A 14,936-nucleotide genomic window follows, 5' to 3' on the forward strand; every position below is an offset into this window, starting at 1 on the left:
CTCCTGTTGGAAATCACCAGCCAGGGAGAATTAATATCGAAAGTTAGGTCTGTTTTTGTTTGGGGCTTAAACCAGTATGTGATGACTATTGGAACAGAACTACTTTTACTTTTTGCAGTCTCCTTTCAGTCTTACCTGGATTCTTTTCACAATATTTGTCCAGAATAGCTCTATTCAGCTGAGTTTTACAGTAAGATATGTTCTCCAGCCTAAAGGCTCCAACCATGCTAGTAGCTGCATGCAAGCAAATCCTCATGCCTGCTTGAAGACCCACTGATTTCAATAGAACTTTGTGCAGGAGCAAAGACGTGCACATCTTCTTGTGGAAAATAATCTCACTGTAAAATTTGTTCCCAATCCTTTATACAATTTGGGGTGGATTCTCAAGCTCTAAATTAAAATATGTTGCACAGCTTTAATATACATAGACACAGAACTCAATGGGCACAATTAAACTATTAAAAGAGTTACCATTTGGCTGTTTGGTGGTCCTATCTGAGTTGAGTTACTTTGTTCATTATGTGCTCTCATTACTGCACCATCAGAGTGTCTGAATTAGATTGCATGTAACCAGACATTAAATCTCTCTCTCTCCAATGGACAGTATAAAGCTATTTACTCCCTGCCCTTGTTCCAACCTACAAATCAGGATTGCAAATGCTCTGTAGGTTTAGGATTCTATCTGTCAAGATATTGAGCACTTTGGCCCCAGTTCAGCAAAGCACTTAAGCATGTGCTTATCTTTAAGTCCCAGAACTACTCATGTGCTTAAATCTTTTGTTGGATTGGGGCCAGAGTGCTCAACACCTTGCTGGATTAAGCCCATAAAAGGTAAAGAATCTATATAATAAAATTCCAAGATTGTTACTCTGAAGCCTAAAATGTCTGAGTCAGCGTGAAGGGTTTGAAGTAGCTACAAGCATGGTTGAAAGCTTTTGGTTCAGAATATCATCATGTTCAATCAGTGGGATTTGTAGTCTGTTGTCCAGTTCATAAATTCTCAGCCATTTTTAGCTGTTTATACACACATGACTTTACAAATTGTACCTGTACAACAGTATGGGCTTTCGGCTACTAATGTAATGTTAAACAATTGAGGAACAAATAAAATGGCAGACTTAAGGTATATGGAATATTGTATATCTCTATGCACTTTAATATCAGAAGTCAGATTGCGGGGTGGAATACAGAGAAGATCTTAAGCTAGCTAACCAGCTGATGAACTGATTTATGGAGAAAGATGTATTGCTAATCTTAATAGCTTGGCTATATAATGACTAAAGCAAGGTAACGATCTACAAGTATAAATGCTGCTGGAGAGAATGGAGTTTTGACAGTTTACAGCAGCTGTGGATCTGCCCTTTGTGTGGTGTGGTTTGAGAGTTATGGTCTAGAGCAGGGGTGGGCAAACTTTTTGGCCTTAGGGCCACATCGGGTACAGAAATTGTATGGAGGGCTAGGTAGGGAAGGCTGGAGGAGGCTATGCCTCCCCAAACAGTGAGGTGTGGCCTGGCCCCCACCCCCATCCGAACCCCCCTGCTCCCCACCTCTGACTGCCCCCTGGGACTTGTGCATCCTATCCAAACACCCCTGCTGTCTTCCCCCTGACCATCTCCCCCCCCCGGATGCCCGTCCCCTATCCAATCTCCCCTGCTCTTCGCCCCCTATCCAACCCTCCCCGCCCTGTGGGGTGGGGGAAAAGAGGGCTTAGTCCTTTCCCTGTGTGTTTCCCCTGCTCGTTTGGCTGCTCTCCCTGGCAGTCGGGCAGGGCTCACTCCCTGTCTGGGCTTGGCTGCTGGGGACAGGGGCCAAGCATGCTGGAGGTGGAGGGGGGCCCTGGTTTGCTCTGCCCCTGTCCCCGGCAGCAGGGCCCCTTGACCACCCTCCTGCAACCCCCCACCCCTGCTCCTCTTCTCACCTCCCCGCCCCCCAGGAACTCCCCCATACCACGCTGCCCTGGAGCACCAGGTCTGGCCGCGCGATAGCCACGCTGCCCAGGTGCTGGGGGCACTGTGACTGCAAGGGAGGCAGGAAGGGAGGGGAGCAGAAGGGGAGGGGCCAGGGCCAGTCTCTGCCCTGCTCACCCCGCTTCCAGGGAGTTGGGCTTACTCCTCTGCAACCTCTCCTGACCCCGCTCCTAAAGAGCTCGGGGGCCAGAGGGAAGGGTCCTGCGGGCCAGATGTGGCCCATGAGCCATAGTTTGCCCCCCTCTGGCTTAGAGTGATGGGTAAATTGAGCAACAGAAAGTTCAGGCAGAGTATCTAGGGAAAGTACAGAAATTGTTAAGGTTATAGTAAGATCATATGTTAACCTATATATAGGTACTGTCTGTTCAAGACATACCGCAGGTGTCGGCATGTTGAGCTTTTCTCACGTTTTCCCAGACATGGAGAGGTGAGCGTGTCTAGCAAAAGTAGGTGAATTTATTTAAAAAAAAAAAAAAAGTTTGCATTTAATATTGAAGCACTTAGTGTTGGGAAATGTCACTAGTAAAATCCAAGATGCCTCCCCACTCAGCTCATTTCTTGCTCTGGTAATTACTGTCAATCATTAGCTTTCCTTTGGAAAGGGGAGACAAGGGAAGCTTTTGCAAAATGGCTTCATAAACAGTGACTCAACTTGTTGTTTGTCCTGGTTTGGATTTTGTCATTTGGCTGCAGAAGCACCTGCAGTAATAATTCCTTTGATTTCCCATTTACTTTATGGTTCTACTGTGTGGCATTAAAATAATTAGTAAGCGGCTCTCACAACACTAAAGTAAACAGGAAATTAAAGCAGTGTTATCACACATCACTTTGTCATGATGCTGATGCTGCAAGTGACTTCTTAACTCAAACGTTCCTTAACAGCAAGGCAACTAATCTTCCAGTTAGCGATATTCTAAAACTTAAGGGAATGACAGTTTCCTCAAACACTCATATGGCACACTTGGGAAGAAACCCCATGGCTAGCTAACAAACCATTGCATGAATATTTAAAAGGTGGCTGCTTTCCTTCCGAGGCACTGTGGAGTAATTACGAAGTGAATTTGTTACATAGTGGACCCAAAAATGCAAATAAGAATCTGCAACCCACAAAACCTTAACCCACAGCAGTGAAATACATTGTAGGAGCTGGGGACAAATAGAGGGACAAATATTGGGAGACTAGCTAGAAATCCCAGATATGTTATTTTAAGACAATCTTGATCACAACACTCTTCCATGCACAAAAATGGGTTGCACCAGTATTAATGCTTTGAAGAATCCTTTGGGTTAGAAATGTAACTATTTTTCTAGTTAACTGCAGGAAATGGCTTAATGTCCTAAACTAAAAGGATTTGACTCTTCTCCTTCCTGGTTATTTATAAAGCACCCTTACTTTCTCATACTCCAAAATAGTAAATAGCAGGTGTGTCAAAGCTTAGCAACTTTTGCAAAATTGTGTTGCTGAGACGGTCATTAAACTGCAAGCAGGTTAGTTGTGCAGTTCAACAATTTACTTCTGGTGATTCATTTGCTATAACCGCCCTTCTTAAATTTAATTTTGGATGGAGAATTTTTGGTAACTGGCTGATCAGGTGCATGAAGAAGTAGTGCTTCAGTACTATAAAACCACCTCCATATGTTGTTTGGGTGGATGTGTGTTTCAGGTGCCGCCTTAAGACTCACGTTTTTCTGTGTTGCCCTCGAGAAATCAGTTTAATCAAATAAACAGACCTCCAGATTACTCCCTTCTCTGGGTTTTTGGATGCTTCCGATTATGTGTGTTTTGGTGTAACGGGGTCAGCACCTACTTCTCGTGGGAGCCCCTCTGGCTGATAGAGCCAGCAAACACCGTTCTTTTCACTGGGGGAGGCACCCACCTCTTGTGGATGGCCCCTTTTCTCTCGATTAGATATTTTTTGGTCTTGCATCAGGGCAGCGCCTGCCTCTCACAAGCACTCCCCCAGCTGATGTTTATAGATTCATAGATACTAAGGTCAGAAGGGACCATTATGATTATCTAGTCCAACCTCCTACACAACGCAGGCCACAGAATCTCACCCACTCACTCCTGCGAAAAACCTCTCACCTATATCTGAGCTATTGAAGTTCTCAAATCGTGGTTTAAAGACTTCAAGGAGCAGAGAATCCTCTCTTGAAAGGTCTTCAGCAACTCAGCCCTCCGGCCGAGCCACCTACACTGACTCCCCTCACCCCCCCCTTCCGGGGTATACAGTCCCAAGTTCTTATTTTGGCCCTGGTATGGGGCCGTAACTCTTAGGCTTCTTCCCAGAGGCAGTGCCTTTTTCAGCCACCCAGCCGAGGCCCATCTCAGTACCTGCAGCTGGTGGTGTTTCAGCAGGCCTCCCTGGGCTCAGTCTTCAACAAGACCAGCGGGGCCCATCTGGGTACCTTGCTGGCCTGGCGAGGTTCTGTGCTTAGTCTCCCTGGGCTGCAGCCTGCCTGCACTCACCTTCCACTGGTCCTGCTGCTCTTCCCACCAGCCAGGTACCCGGTCTTCAACAGTCTTCCCTGGGATTCAGTCCTGTCTGCAGTGAGCTGTCCACGGTACTGCTGCTGCCCTTTCAGCCAGCCAGTCACCCAGTCTTTACTTCTCAAGCTCTGACTGAACTACTGTGCTCTGCTGCTGGTCTTATATAGGGCCCTTCTGGCCCCTACCTGGTCATTCCATCAGCCCCTCTGATTGGCCATTAAACTGTCATGCATACATGTATGTGTAAATATTTCTTACAGCTCATTGGTTTTAATAAGCCACTTAGTGCATCGTTATTTTGGTGTGTACTGAGTAATTCCAAAGTGTTTCAAATGATCTTTTTACTTTACTGACTTTCATACAAATGTAATTTCATAAAATAAATACAGCGGGACATGTACAGTGCAATCCAAATGTACACTGCTCATCATCTAGTTATTGTCATTAAAGAACCTCAGGCTAGATAGCTTTTTTATATCAGACCTAGACTCAGAATAGCCCTATGAGGCTGCCTTGCAGTGAAGAAAGGTAGAATGAGATGAAAAATTTGAGGGAATCTTACTAATGCACATTTTATCTCATATGTTTTAGGCATTGCACATAGGGATCTGAAGCCTGAAAACATACTGTGTGAATCTCCAGAAAAGGTGCTCTTTTATTTTCTTGTTAAAGTGAAAATTTTCAGGCCATGGGGACTGACACCTGTGTAATTATTTTGTTAGTTTCTGGCTTCCATAACCTCTTAACTCCTTTTTTTTTTTAATTTCCCATTTTCAGGTGTCACCAGTGAAAATATGTGACTTTGACCTTGGTAGTGGAGTGAAACTGAACAGTGCGTGTACTCCAATAACTACTCCTGAATTAACTACTCCAGTATGTAACCCTCTGTTTTCTGCCCCATTACTTACACTGTAAAGCAACCACTGAGACCTCTAAAGGAGAGGTTATAAAGGGCTTACTGGAACTACTCTAAATATGGAGAGATCATACTAAACCAATTCCTTGTCTAGGGGTGCAGAGATTGTGGATTGCAGGCTTTCTCTATTTAAGGGATAGGGGAGGGAACTCCATATAAATGATTGAAAACCATCCAGTTATGTACACAGCTAGCCTTTTGCAAACAAGAGGCATTTGTCATATTTGCAAGTTGTCTTGTCTTAAATTGTAAACTTTTGGGGATGAGAAGCCCTGTGTGTGTTTGTACAGCAGTTTGCATGGCGGATGCCTGATTTTGACTGAAGTCTCTTGGCACTGTCTCCATACAAATAATAAATAGTAAAGCAGAAAAAAAATCACTAAAAGAAAAGGAGGACTTGTGGCACCTTGGAGACTAACCAATTTATTTGAGCATAAGCTTTCGTGAGCTACAGCTCACTTCATCGGATGAAGTGAGCTGTAGCTCACAAAAGCTTATGCTCAAATAAATTGGTTAGTCTCTAAGGTGCCACAAGTACTCCTTTTCTTTTTGCGAATACAGACTAACACAGCTGCTACTCTGAAAAAAATCACTAAGTGTTTCAAAGCACTAAAATGTGCCCATTGCAATTCCAGTTATAATGAACTTCCAACTGCAGAGAAGCTCTGTTTGGGGAGGAAATCAAATCACTGCAAGATAGCTCCTTTGCTTCTCTTTTAAAAATAATCCTTCTGTAAATAGGAAAGGAATAAAGAAACACATCACGGTAGAAGATGCACCCTTTGATCACGGGTTTAGTAGCTAGGACTGTCCATCTCTCATCCACTACCTCGGATTTTCCATCTGAGCAGGGAAAGGACAATTATCACGCCCATTAATCTGCTATGAACATTCTGTGTCTTTCATTGTTTAACAGATGAAATACAATTAGCATATGCAAAGGATATTTCTTGGGCAGCTGCAAAAACAGCTTAGGTGGTTTTCTGTCTGTTTCCTCAGTCCTGAGGGGATGCAATACAAAAATAAAAGGATGGAAAAAGTGCCCTTGTGGTCCATCTGCTACTGACTGAAGGAATTGTTTCAACTTTTGATTCTGTTTGATTGCACATGTTTCTGCAAGCAGCTTTTTCACATGATTTACCCTTCTCAAATGCCGTCACGAATCTTGCTGCGCCATCCAAAAGCCAGTGGTGTAGTTAGCAAATGATAGCAGTAACATACTGTGTGCATTAGTTGGTGCTTGTGTGCAGTCTATTAGACTTTGTGATTCACAGCCAGGAAGACAACTTGAATCATAATTTTGGGGGTTCTCCAAAACATCTGACTAAAAGGTAGTGATCCTCTTAAGCCAACCAACCTTTTTTTTGCATTGTGTAGTCTAAAATGTTTGTTATATGTGTATTAAACACCCTGTCTTGACAGAGATCAGACTTAGTGAACTTTTAAAATTTTGTGTATTTGTTTCTGTTAGTTCTGACTGTTGCACAGCAACTGGTACAGTAACTGATTATTTAGCTATTTGTCTGCTTTTTTGTTGGTCATTTCTAAGTGGTGTGAAATCTGTCATTACTAAAATTCCCCTTCCTCATTTTTTTTTGAATAAGGAGGTTTGTGCATAGCTTTTATTTTTATAGGTAAAGATTGGGTTAAAAATGCATTTTCAGTACGTATTTCTACAATATTATTCAGTGTATAATATTTGGAATTGGTAGCTGAGCCTCGGAGGACTGAGCAATTAAATTATGGGCAGAAGACTGAATTTCAAGCTACGTTACTGCTTTTCCACTGTCTGTGTAGTTGTAACACACGTCGCTACATAAACCCAGACAGTTTATTTTTGGCAGTGCAATGAAAGGATAATCTGAGAGTGGAGCAGGAATTAATTTTAAAAATTTTGTATAGAAGACCGTCCACTTACGTTGCTAGATTTTTTTGTCATAAAGGCAATTAGTTAAATGTGCATTGCATTTTGAAAAACCATAAACATTAAACAAGCTTTTTTCAAAAAATTTTCAAGTGCTCTGTGCTCTCCTTATCCCTGCACACCTAGGACAGCTAGAGCTGGCTATCTCACTTAGCATTTTGCATGGTCTGAGAACTTTCTAAACGTTAAGCCTCTCCGCAGCCCCATTTTATTCTTGAGAGATGCAAAAGCAGAATAGTTCTGATTTAAGAAATCTACGTTGCCCATGTCAGAGGCATGATTAATAGTCAGTACACCTTGGCTCCTAGTCCCATCTTTAGACCACTTCTTACAATCATCCCAGCATTACTCTAAATAGTTCTTCAAATAAGACAACCCTATCCAGTTTCATGGTCCCCTTTTTGCATGTTGTATTGGTTGCATTGATTGTTCACCACCACACCCATTGAAAACGAATTTGAATTCTCTGTTTACCAGTGTGGTTCTGCGGAATACATGGCACCAGAGGTGGTCGAAGTCTTCACAGAGGAGGCCACATTCTATGACAAGCGATGTGATCTGTGGAGTCTGGGTGTGATTTTGTATATCATGCTCAGTGGCTACCCCCCTTTTGTGGGGAACTGTGGCACAGACTGTGGCTGGGACAGGGGAGAAGTCTGCAGAGTCTGTCAGGTGACTGCATAATCTGGGATGTTTGGGAGAGATTGATATAACTCTGAACTTTATAGGGCTGGCTGGCACATAAGATTGGGCTGCAAAGCAAGTCATTCTGGGTTTTTCCTATAACCCAACTAGTAATCCTCAGAGAGAATAAACTTTAACTGGTATGTGGGGAGGGTGAGGTAGAAATGTGAGTTACAGATGCTAATATACTGAGTGCGCCTCTTAAATTTGCAGTCTGAGAGTTGGCAACCCCTCTTCCTCTCATGAGCTAGGAGACTTGCATCTTGGTGTTTGGGCCTCTGGTTACATTGTCACTAGCTGGGTTTAACATAAACTACCAAAGCCCTCCAGCTAAAAGTGAGAAGTTGGGACCTGCTGTTTCAAAGGGTATAGTGTTTTTGGGTTTGAAATATTGTAAAGGGCAGGAACAAAACCTTTTCTCTTACTTGTAGTTAATATTTAGTATAAATGAATATTCTTTTGGCAGAATAAGCTCTTTGAGAGTATCCAGGAAGGCAAATATGAGTTTCCAGACAAGGACTGGTCTCATATATCCAATGATGCCAAAGATCTCATCTCAAAGTTGCTAGTTCGTGATGCCAAAGAAAGACTTGGTGCTGCTCAGGTTCTTCAGCATGTATGGCTGCAAGGGGTAGGTATCCTTTTAAAGCATTGCAGATTGGCTTCTCCTGAGTCATACTACAAGCCATCATCTTCAGACATGGCCACTCTGCCCATATCTGTATCAGTGTGTGCCTTGTTTAATCAAGTAAATAAAATCCAATGGTTTTATTCCTCAAGCTGCTGTTTGCACCATGGATAAGTGATATTAGCAGGAATATATCTAGGTGCTAATGTAAGGCACTCTTTTTGCTCTCCAGCATTACTGGCCTGTGCATTTAAATAGCTTCCCCTGTGGCTTCCAGGCACTGGACCGGAGAAATTATTTTGGGGACATATGATCTCTAATACAGTGATTAAGAACCCTGGTGAATTCTAGGTGATGGCTTTGAGGACCCTTAATATTTGCATGATCTTGTATGTTAGTTTCCAGTTCAGGAAAGTATGTACATCCAGTTTGTACTGGATACAAATGTAGCTTGTTCTGCTGTTCTAGGCATACTATATTTAGAGCTTTCCAATTATTAAACTGCCTTAAAGTTGCACAATTGTTGAATCCCTGTGGGATTTCCTTTAAAGACAAGGAAGCTGAGAAATGTGTTGAGTCCTATTAAAGTCTTCGGAAAATAGAAAATCTGTCATTAAATATGAAGTGTTTTGGTTGTAACGATGCGGGGTGGGCAGAGAATAGATTTCTGTTGGAAAATCTTGGGCAGCACAAATGCAAGTACAGTAAGGAAATTTACCTAACTTTTTAATTAAAATTTTATAGCAGGCTCCTGAAAGGGGATTACCCACGCCACAAGTTCTTCAAAGGTAACCTTCCTTGTTAAGAATCTGTTGCTTTAGTTGAGAATAACATCAAAAGACAGGCATTGGACTGGAACCCTCAGGGCAAGAGGCGACAAAGTAGAACAAAGATAACATGGACCTGCACAATAGAAGCAGAACTGAAAGCTGTCCAAATGACCTGGGAAGAAGCTCAAAGAGCAGCAGGAGACCACCAAAGATGGAAGGCAGTGGTGAAGGCCCTATGTTCCACATGGAATAAAAAAGGCATGAGAGCAAGAGAGATTTAGTTGAGGCGATACTAACTGATTAAAGTAATCTCACCACCTGGGTTCTGGGGAGAGCGTTAGGGTAACAACTTGGGAGAGCTCCTTTAGGGAAAGCACGCTTATTTTGCACATATGGTTGCAATAATTTTTTTGTTGTGCTAATGCTTGGGATTTTTTTTATATCTAATCTGGATTAGTTGTGGGAGAGGCAATAAAGGGCATTCCTCTGTGTTGAGGTGCTTGGAGGGATTTGAAGGGTGGGATGGGAGGTGTGGGGCACAGGAGGAAAGACATGTAGGCGCACGGTGTCTAAGGGAGTTGTGTTTCAATGATGGGTGAATGATTGCTGCACCCACACGGTCTGATCCTTCTCCCATTGAAGTCAGTGAGAATTGTGCCATTAATTCAAGAGGGAGTAAGGTCAGGCCTCAGTGACAGTTTTGGTGAAAAATTCTGAGCAACAGGCCCTGTGGCAGAGGGGTTTTGCAAGTCTGAACACCCAGGTCCTATTCCTAGCTCTGCCACTGGATCACTGTGTGTCCTTGGGTAAGTCACTTTACTTCCTGGGGCTCATTCCCCTCTGTAACAAGAGCACTGTACTTACCTCACTCAGGTTTATGTACAGGGTCTAATTATAGAGAGGCCGGGGTCTCTAGTTGTTACCATAATACAAATAATGGCAGCAGGGTTAACTTATTTCTGAAGTGCTTTCTGAGTCTGTCTGTCTGTCTCTGCTGTGGCCCCCGTTACTGTGGTATCAGTTCGCTTCACAATCTTGTAATGTATTTATCTGCACAACACCCTGTCAGGTGGGAAACTATTATCCACATTTTACAGAAGAGAACCGAAGTACAGAGAGACTGTGACTCGCCCAAGGTATCACAAAGTCAGTGGCAGAGAAGGGACTTGAACCGAGGTTTCCGGAGTCCCAGACTAGTGCCCAAACCATGGGACCAGATCCACGTTATAACGTGAATCACTAGTCGTCCTAACAAGTACAAGCGTGAAAACAAAACCTCAAAGTGTCTTGCTTGCTAAACAAATGTTTCCTTAAGAAGACTTGGCAGGTGCATAGCTGGGTCTAGTGGTTTCTGTGCATACGTTGTATAATCTGAGTTTCCTTTTCCCGCAGAAGGAACAGCAGCACGAAAGACCTGACGCTTTTTGCAGCAGAGGCCATTGCCCTTAACCGTCAGCTGTCGCAGCACGAGAATGATCTGGACGTAGAGCAAGAGAACATCGCTCAGGCCATGTGTTCCATGAAGCTTTCTCCCCCATCCAAATCCCGCTTAGCCAAACGCAGAGCAATGACCCAAGCCACCAAAAATGGTGACTTCCAGCCAGTCACTCATGCAGCCCTTTGACGTGCTGACCTTGCTGTAGGATCTAATGGGATTGGTCGACTTTACTTCATGAATTTTAAAGTCTAATAGACATCAAGATTTAATGACTTTTAGTAGTAAGCTCATTTGTAAAGGGACTTGTACCTTTTAAATGGATACATTTTGTAGGAATGTTTTTGCTTGATGGATTTAGTAGATTAAGACAACTTAATTGAAATTCTTTTTAAACTAAAGAAAGCGAGGTTGCTGCTATGTTTCCAGAGATGATAAATCACTAAGCTTTCCTTATTTTCTCTTAAAAGAGCACACTTTAAAATGTAGACTTGAGGACATTTGGAAGAGTTCTCTTGCTTTGCATGTCTGAGTACAAAGACTTTCTACCCCCAACTCAACTACCCTTGTGTAGGAAACTATGGTGCTGCTCCTTTGGGGCCTCTTGGTGCTGCTCCTTTAATCAGCTGGAGCTGCTGCTAATGATCTACTCCGTACATTTCTTTTAACCCACCAAAAGGCCGTTAGTGCCCCTTGTCCTTAGCACTTACTGACTCAGAAAGTGCAGAGGATGCTTAAGGCTGAACCCTGCAACTTGATGAGCCCTCTCCACTCCCATTGGCTTCATTTGGAGTTAAGCACATCCTGCAAGATGCTGAGGATGCTCAAGCATGTAACAGGATCAGGGCCTTGGCAATAAACACAAATGCCAGGAAGTAGATTTTCATCTTTTGGGGAGGGGGTCAAGTGGGCAAGCACATGGACCCAGAACATTGTTTTAGTTCTATACCAGACATCTCTTTATAGTCTCATAACTAGAATTTACTCACTTATATCAATTTCAACTGTTGCTCTCTGTTTTAATACATTAAATTCCACCTTTTCTTTCTAGTTACATTCTTAAATCTGAATCTGATATAGCAGTCTTAGCAGAGAAACTTTAAATGAATGTATGTTATACTAAGGACAGTGATGTAGGGATCTTTATCTCATGAGGAGCATGTCTCTAATTAATTTTTTCCTGTGTTATCCTGACTATTTCTTGATGTAGGAGGGGTGAATGCACAGGTTCCAATCAAGTATTATTTTGGTGAGAAATCTGAGTTTTTCCAGTTAGTGGGAAGATACAGTTTGTGTGAGGGCAGGGAGGGGGCATGGTCAGGCACTTGCAGCAGTCAAACCAGGTGGCTGAGGTTCAGATCAGAATGTTTTTGTTACCGCATTGTTACATTATGCATACTGAGCCAAGGTGGTTCAAGAGCGATCATGGAAGTGCATTGGCCCAAATTTTCAAAAGTCTTTAGCAATTTTAAGTATTCAACTTGAGGTACCTTAACAGCACTTCATTTTCAGAAAGCGCTCAGCATCCACACTGTGAAAATTGGCCCTTTTAAGTTGTCTCAGGCTGGGCATGCAAAAGTGCTAGTCGTTTTTGAAAATTTATACTAATGTGTCATGGCAGGTGAAAAATATGCCTTCAGATTTCAGGATTAATCATCCTAAACAGCTAGAGAATGAACACAGGAAACCATTGGAAATGGAGAAGTCTGAACTATAGCAGATTTCATCGCCCAGTCTGTCAGAGTTTCACATTTGCCTTTTGAGAAGTGTGTGTATTTTATATATAAATATTTTTATACAACATGCTGTATTACTGACTAATAAGAAAATGTTATACTTTATTTAAACTATTTTATATATTGTGCCAGTGGTAAAGATTATGAATTGTACTTAGCCTTGTTTTTTAAAATATGTTAAGTTATAGATTTAATACATTCCATAATTTACTGTGTATTTTTGGTCTGATTTTGGAGACTGAAAACTCAGGAAGCAATTTGCTTACCACTCTCTGTGACGCTCTTGTTAACTTGTGTACTGAAAATTAAACTTAATTTACCTTCTATATTGTCTTTATCCATCTCCAGTGTTGTAATAGTCTCTTTCATGGTAAAACTAATCTCTAGATTTTTAAGGCCAGAAGGAACCATTATGATCATCTAGCCTGACCTCCTGTGTAACTCAAGTCATAAATTTCACCTAGTGATCTTCTGCATCAAGCCCAATACCTCTGCAGATGCTACTGTCCAGTGGAGGTAGAAGAAGCTGCATTGTCAAGGTGAGGGGAGGTCAGTTGAGCAGGGGCCTTGGATCTTGGAAGATCTGCTGGCTTACTGGTCCATTCTCCCTGCTCCTTCTGTAGGAGACAGTAGGAAATGAAGCATACCATGCACGTATTTACACACAAACATACAATGAGGAATTGCCAGTTTGAAAGTCATGGAGCTGCTGCTGCCCGTAGGTCCTGCTGGGAGGGATGGAGAGAGATGCTTCAGTATATCTTAGCGTAGCATCCGGCTCTTGTGAATGCAGGTCGTACTGTCATTTTGATTTTAAAATGTGATCACATTGGTTGATGTAAAGGTTTGCACGCTTACGATCGATGCAGACCATTTATTATGGCTCTTCTGTACACCCTTAATGGGTAAAGACTACTACACATATAGAGGAGAATTTGAGCCTTTGGATACATAGAATCCAGAAGACATTTCTCAACAGTCCCTTTAAATTTGAGACTGTGCCCTTAAGTCCAGGTGGACAATATATATTTGGTGTCAAAGCAAAGCTTATGAAAAGATTGTGAACGTCACCTGATGTCCTGTGGTCTCAAGTTCTAGTTGGCACGTATTAAGATTTGGAGACGACGAGTTTTAAGAGGAGGGATGCAGTCATCTGGGCTAACTTCAGCTGATTCTTATTTTTCAGGCGTTCAGAGGAAAAAACATTACCTTGTGAAACTGGTTGTAGATTCCCTCTGTATAAAGTTAGAAACTAAGTGAACCTCCTGAACTTGACTGACCTTTAAGCAAACTTCTTTACTCCATTAAGAACTTTAAAGTTTTGAATGTTGTCCCAAAATCTTCATCTTGAATGTATTTTTAAAATGAATGAACAAACCTAGTTCATATCCTACAGGGATAGATGATCACAAATTTGCTGTCTTATCTTTAAATGAACATCAATTCACTAGGCAGAGTACAGCTTGCAACACTGAGGGGTGCGGTGTTCGATCTTAAAAAAAAAAAAAACTGGAGGAAGCAGATAATTCATCCTATGAAAGATATTGTAGTGTTCAGTAAATCTTCTCAAGGAGCTCTGAACATGGCTGGAATTCAAAGGCAGACAGCCAGCATCTCTGATTCATCAGCCTTCTTGAATCCCTCCTTGGTGATCACCTTCATTTTAAAGTCAGCCCTCTGGTCATATCCTGTTCCAGGTACTTTATTAAAATATGCGTTAGATGCATCTGTTTTAACATTCTCTTGCATCCAGCAGGAAATACAGCAAAAGGGAGAGGGAGGTTCACTTTTTTTGTCTTGATAAATAAGATAGGAGCTATGCTCCAAGTACTACAATATCCATACAGGGGGTCACAGTGCTTTAGCTCTGTTACTACTAAATGCTTTTACTCCTCTTACTTCCTGTGTCTTCATATTAGAATTAATGATTTCAAATATGTTAGGTCCTAGTGTTTTCTAAGGAGTTTGGTATATTTAATATGTCTTTGCCATTTTTTCCATACAAGTGGAAAATTTCACACTTTTGCCAGCAACTTAAATTCTTCAGTTTTCTTGCTTCCTGAAGATGGAGAATGAATCACAAGATTATGTACTGGCTAAGATGCATCCTTGGAGTATCAGTGGTTTTGCCCTTGTCTTCACAAGCCCTGCCTTTAAGGTGACCTACTGGAAAGTGTCTCCATTTCCTTGCTGAATCACATCAGAACCAGTGGGACAATATAAAAGAGGCTGAATTACCACTGAATCACTCAGGTTTGCATTTGAGAGAACTCCCTTGACCTGTTGCAATACATCAAGGTGCCATCTAAAGAGGATTAGTGTTTCTACAGATCAGTAAGAGTGACACTGGCCCCACCCACCTTCAGGACCTGATGAATCATCCCC

The 14,936-nt window shown here is 42.2% G+C and overlaps 1 protein-coding gene across 5 annotated transcripts in view; it reads left to right on the plus strand.

Moving 5' to 3' along the window:
* The window catches only part of MKNK1 (MAPK interacting serine/threonine kinase 1), a 37,491-nt gene extending 24,614 nt beyond the window's left edge, over window positions 1–12,877 (plus strand). For 3 of the 5 annotated variants that reach the window (XM_077823809.1, XM_077823810.1, XM_077823811.1), the window contains 6 exons: window positions 5,050–5,105; window positions 5,236–5,331; window positions 7,776–7,970; window positions 8,449–8,613; window positions 9,355–9,398; window positions 10,773–12,877. In XM_077823809.1, coding sequence (XP_077679935.1) covers window positions 5,050–5,105; window positions 5,236–5,331; window positions 7,776–7,970; window positions 8,449–8,613; window positions 9,355–9,398; window positions 10,773–11,004 — 788 coding nt within the window. In that variant the 3' untranslated portion in view covers window positions 11,005–12,877. Of the gene's footprint in view, window positions 1–5,049; window positions 5,106–5,235; window positions 5,332–7,775; window positions 7,971–8,448; window positions 8,614–9,354; window positions 9,639–10,772 lie in introns of all 5 variants that reach the window. The other 2 variants (XR_013346833.1, XM_077823812.1) reach the window with 2 other exon arrangements.
* Window positions 12,878–14,936: the final 2,059 nt, after the last annotated feature.

The sequence above is a fragment of the Eretmochelys imbricata genome, chromosome 8 (genome assembly GCF_965152235.1).
Source record: "Eretmochelys imbricata isolate rEreImb1 chromosome 8, rEreImb1.hap1, whole genome shotgun sequence".
NCBI classification, from domain to species: domain Eukaryota; kingdom Metazoa; phylum Chordata; order Testudines; family Cheloniidae; genus Eretmochelys; species Eretmochelys imbricata.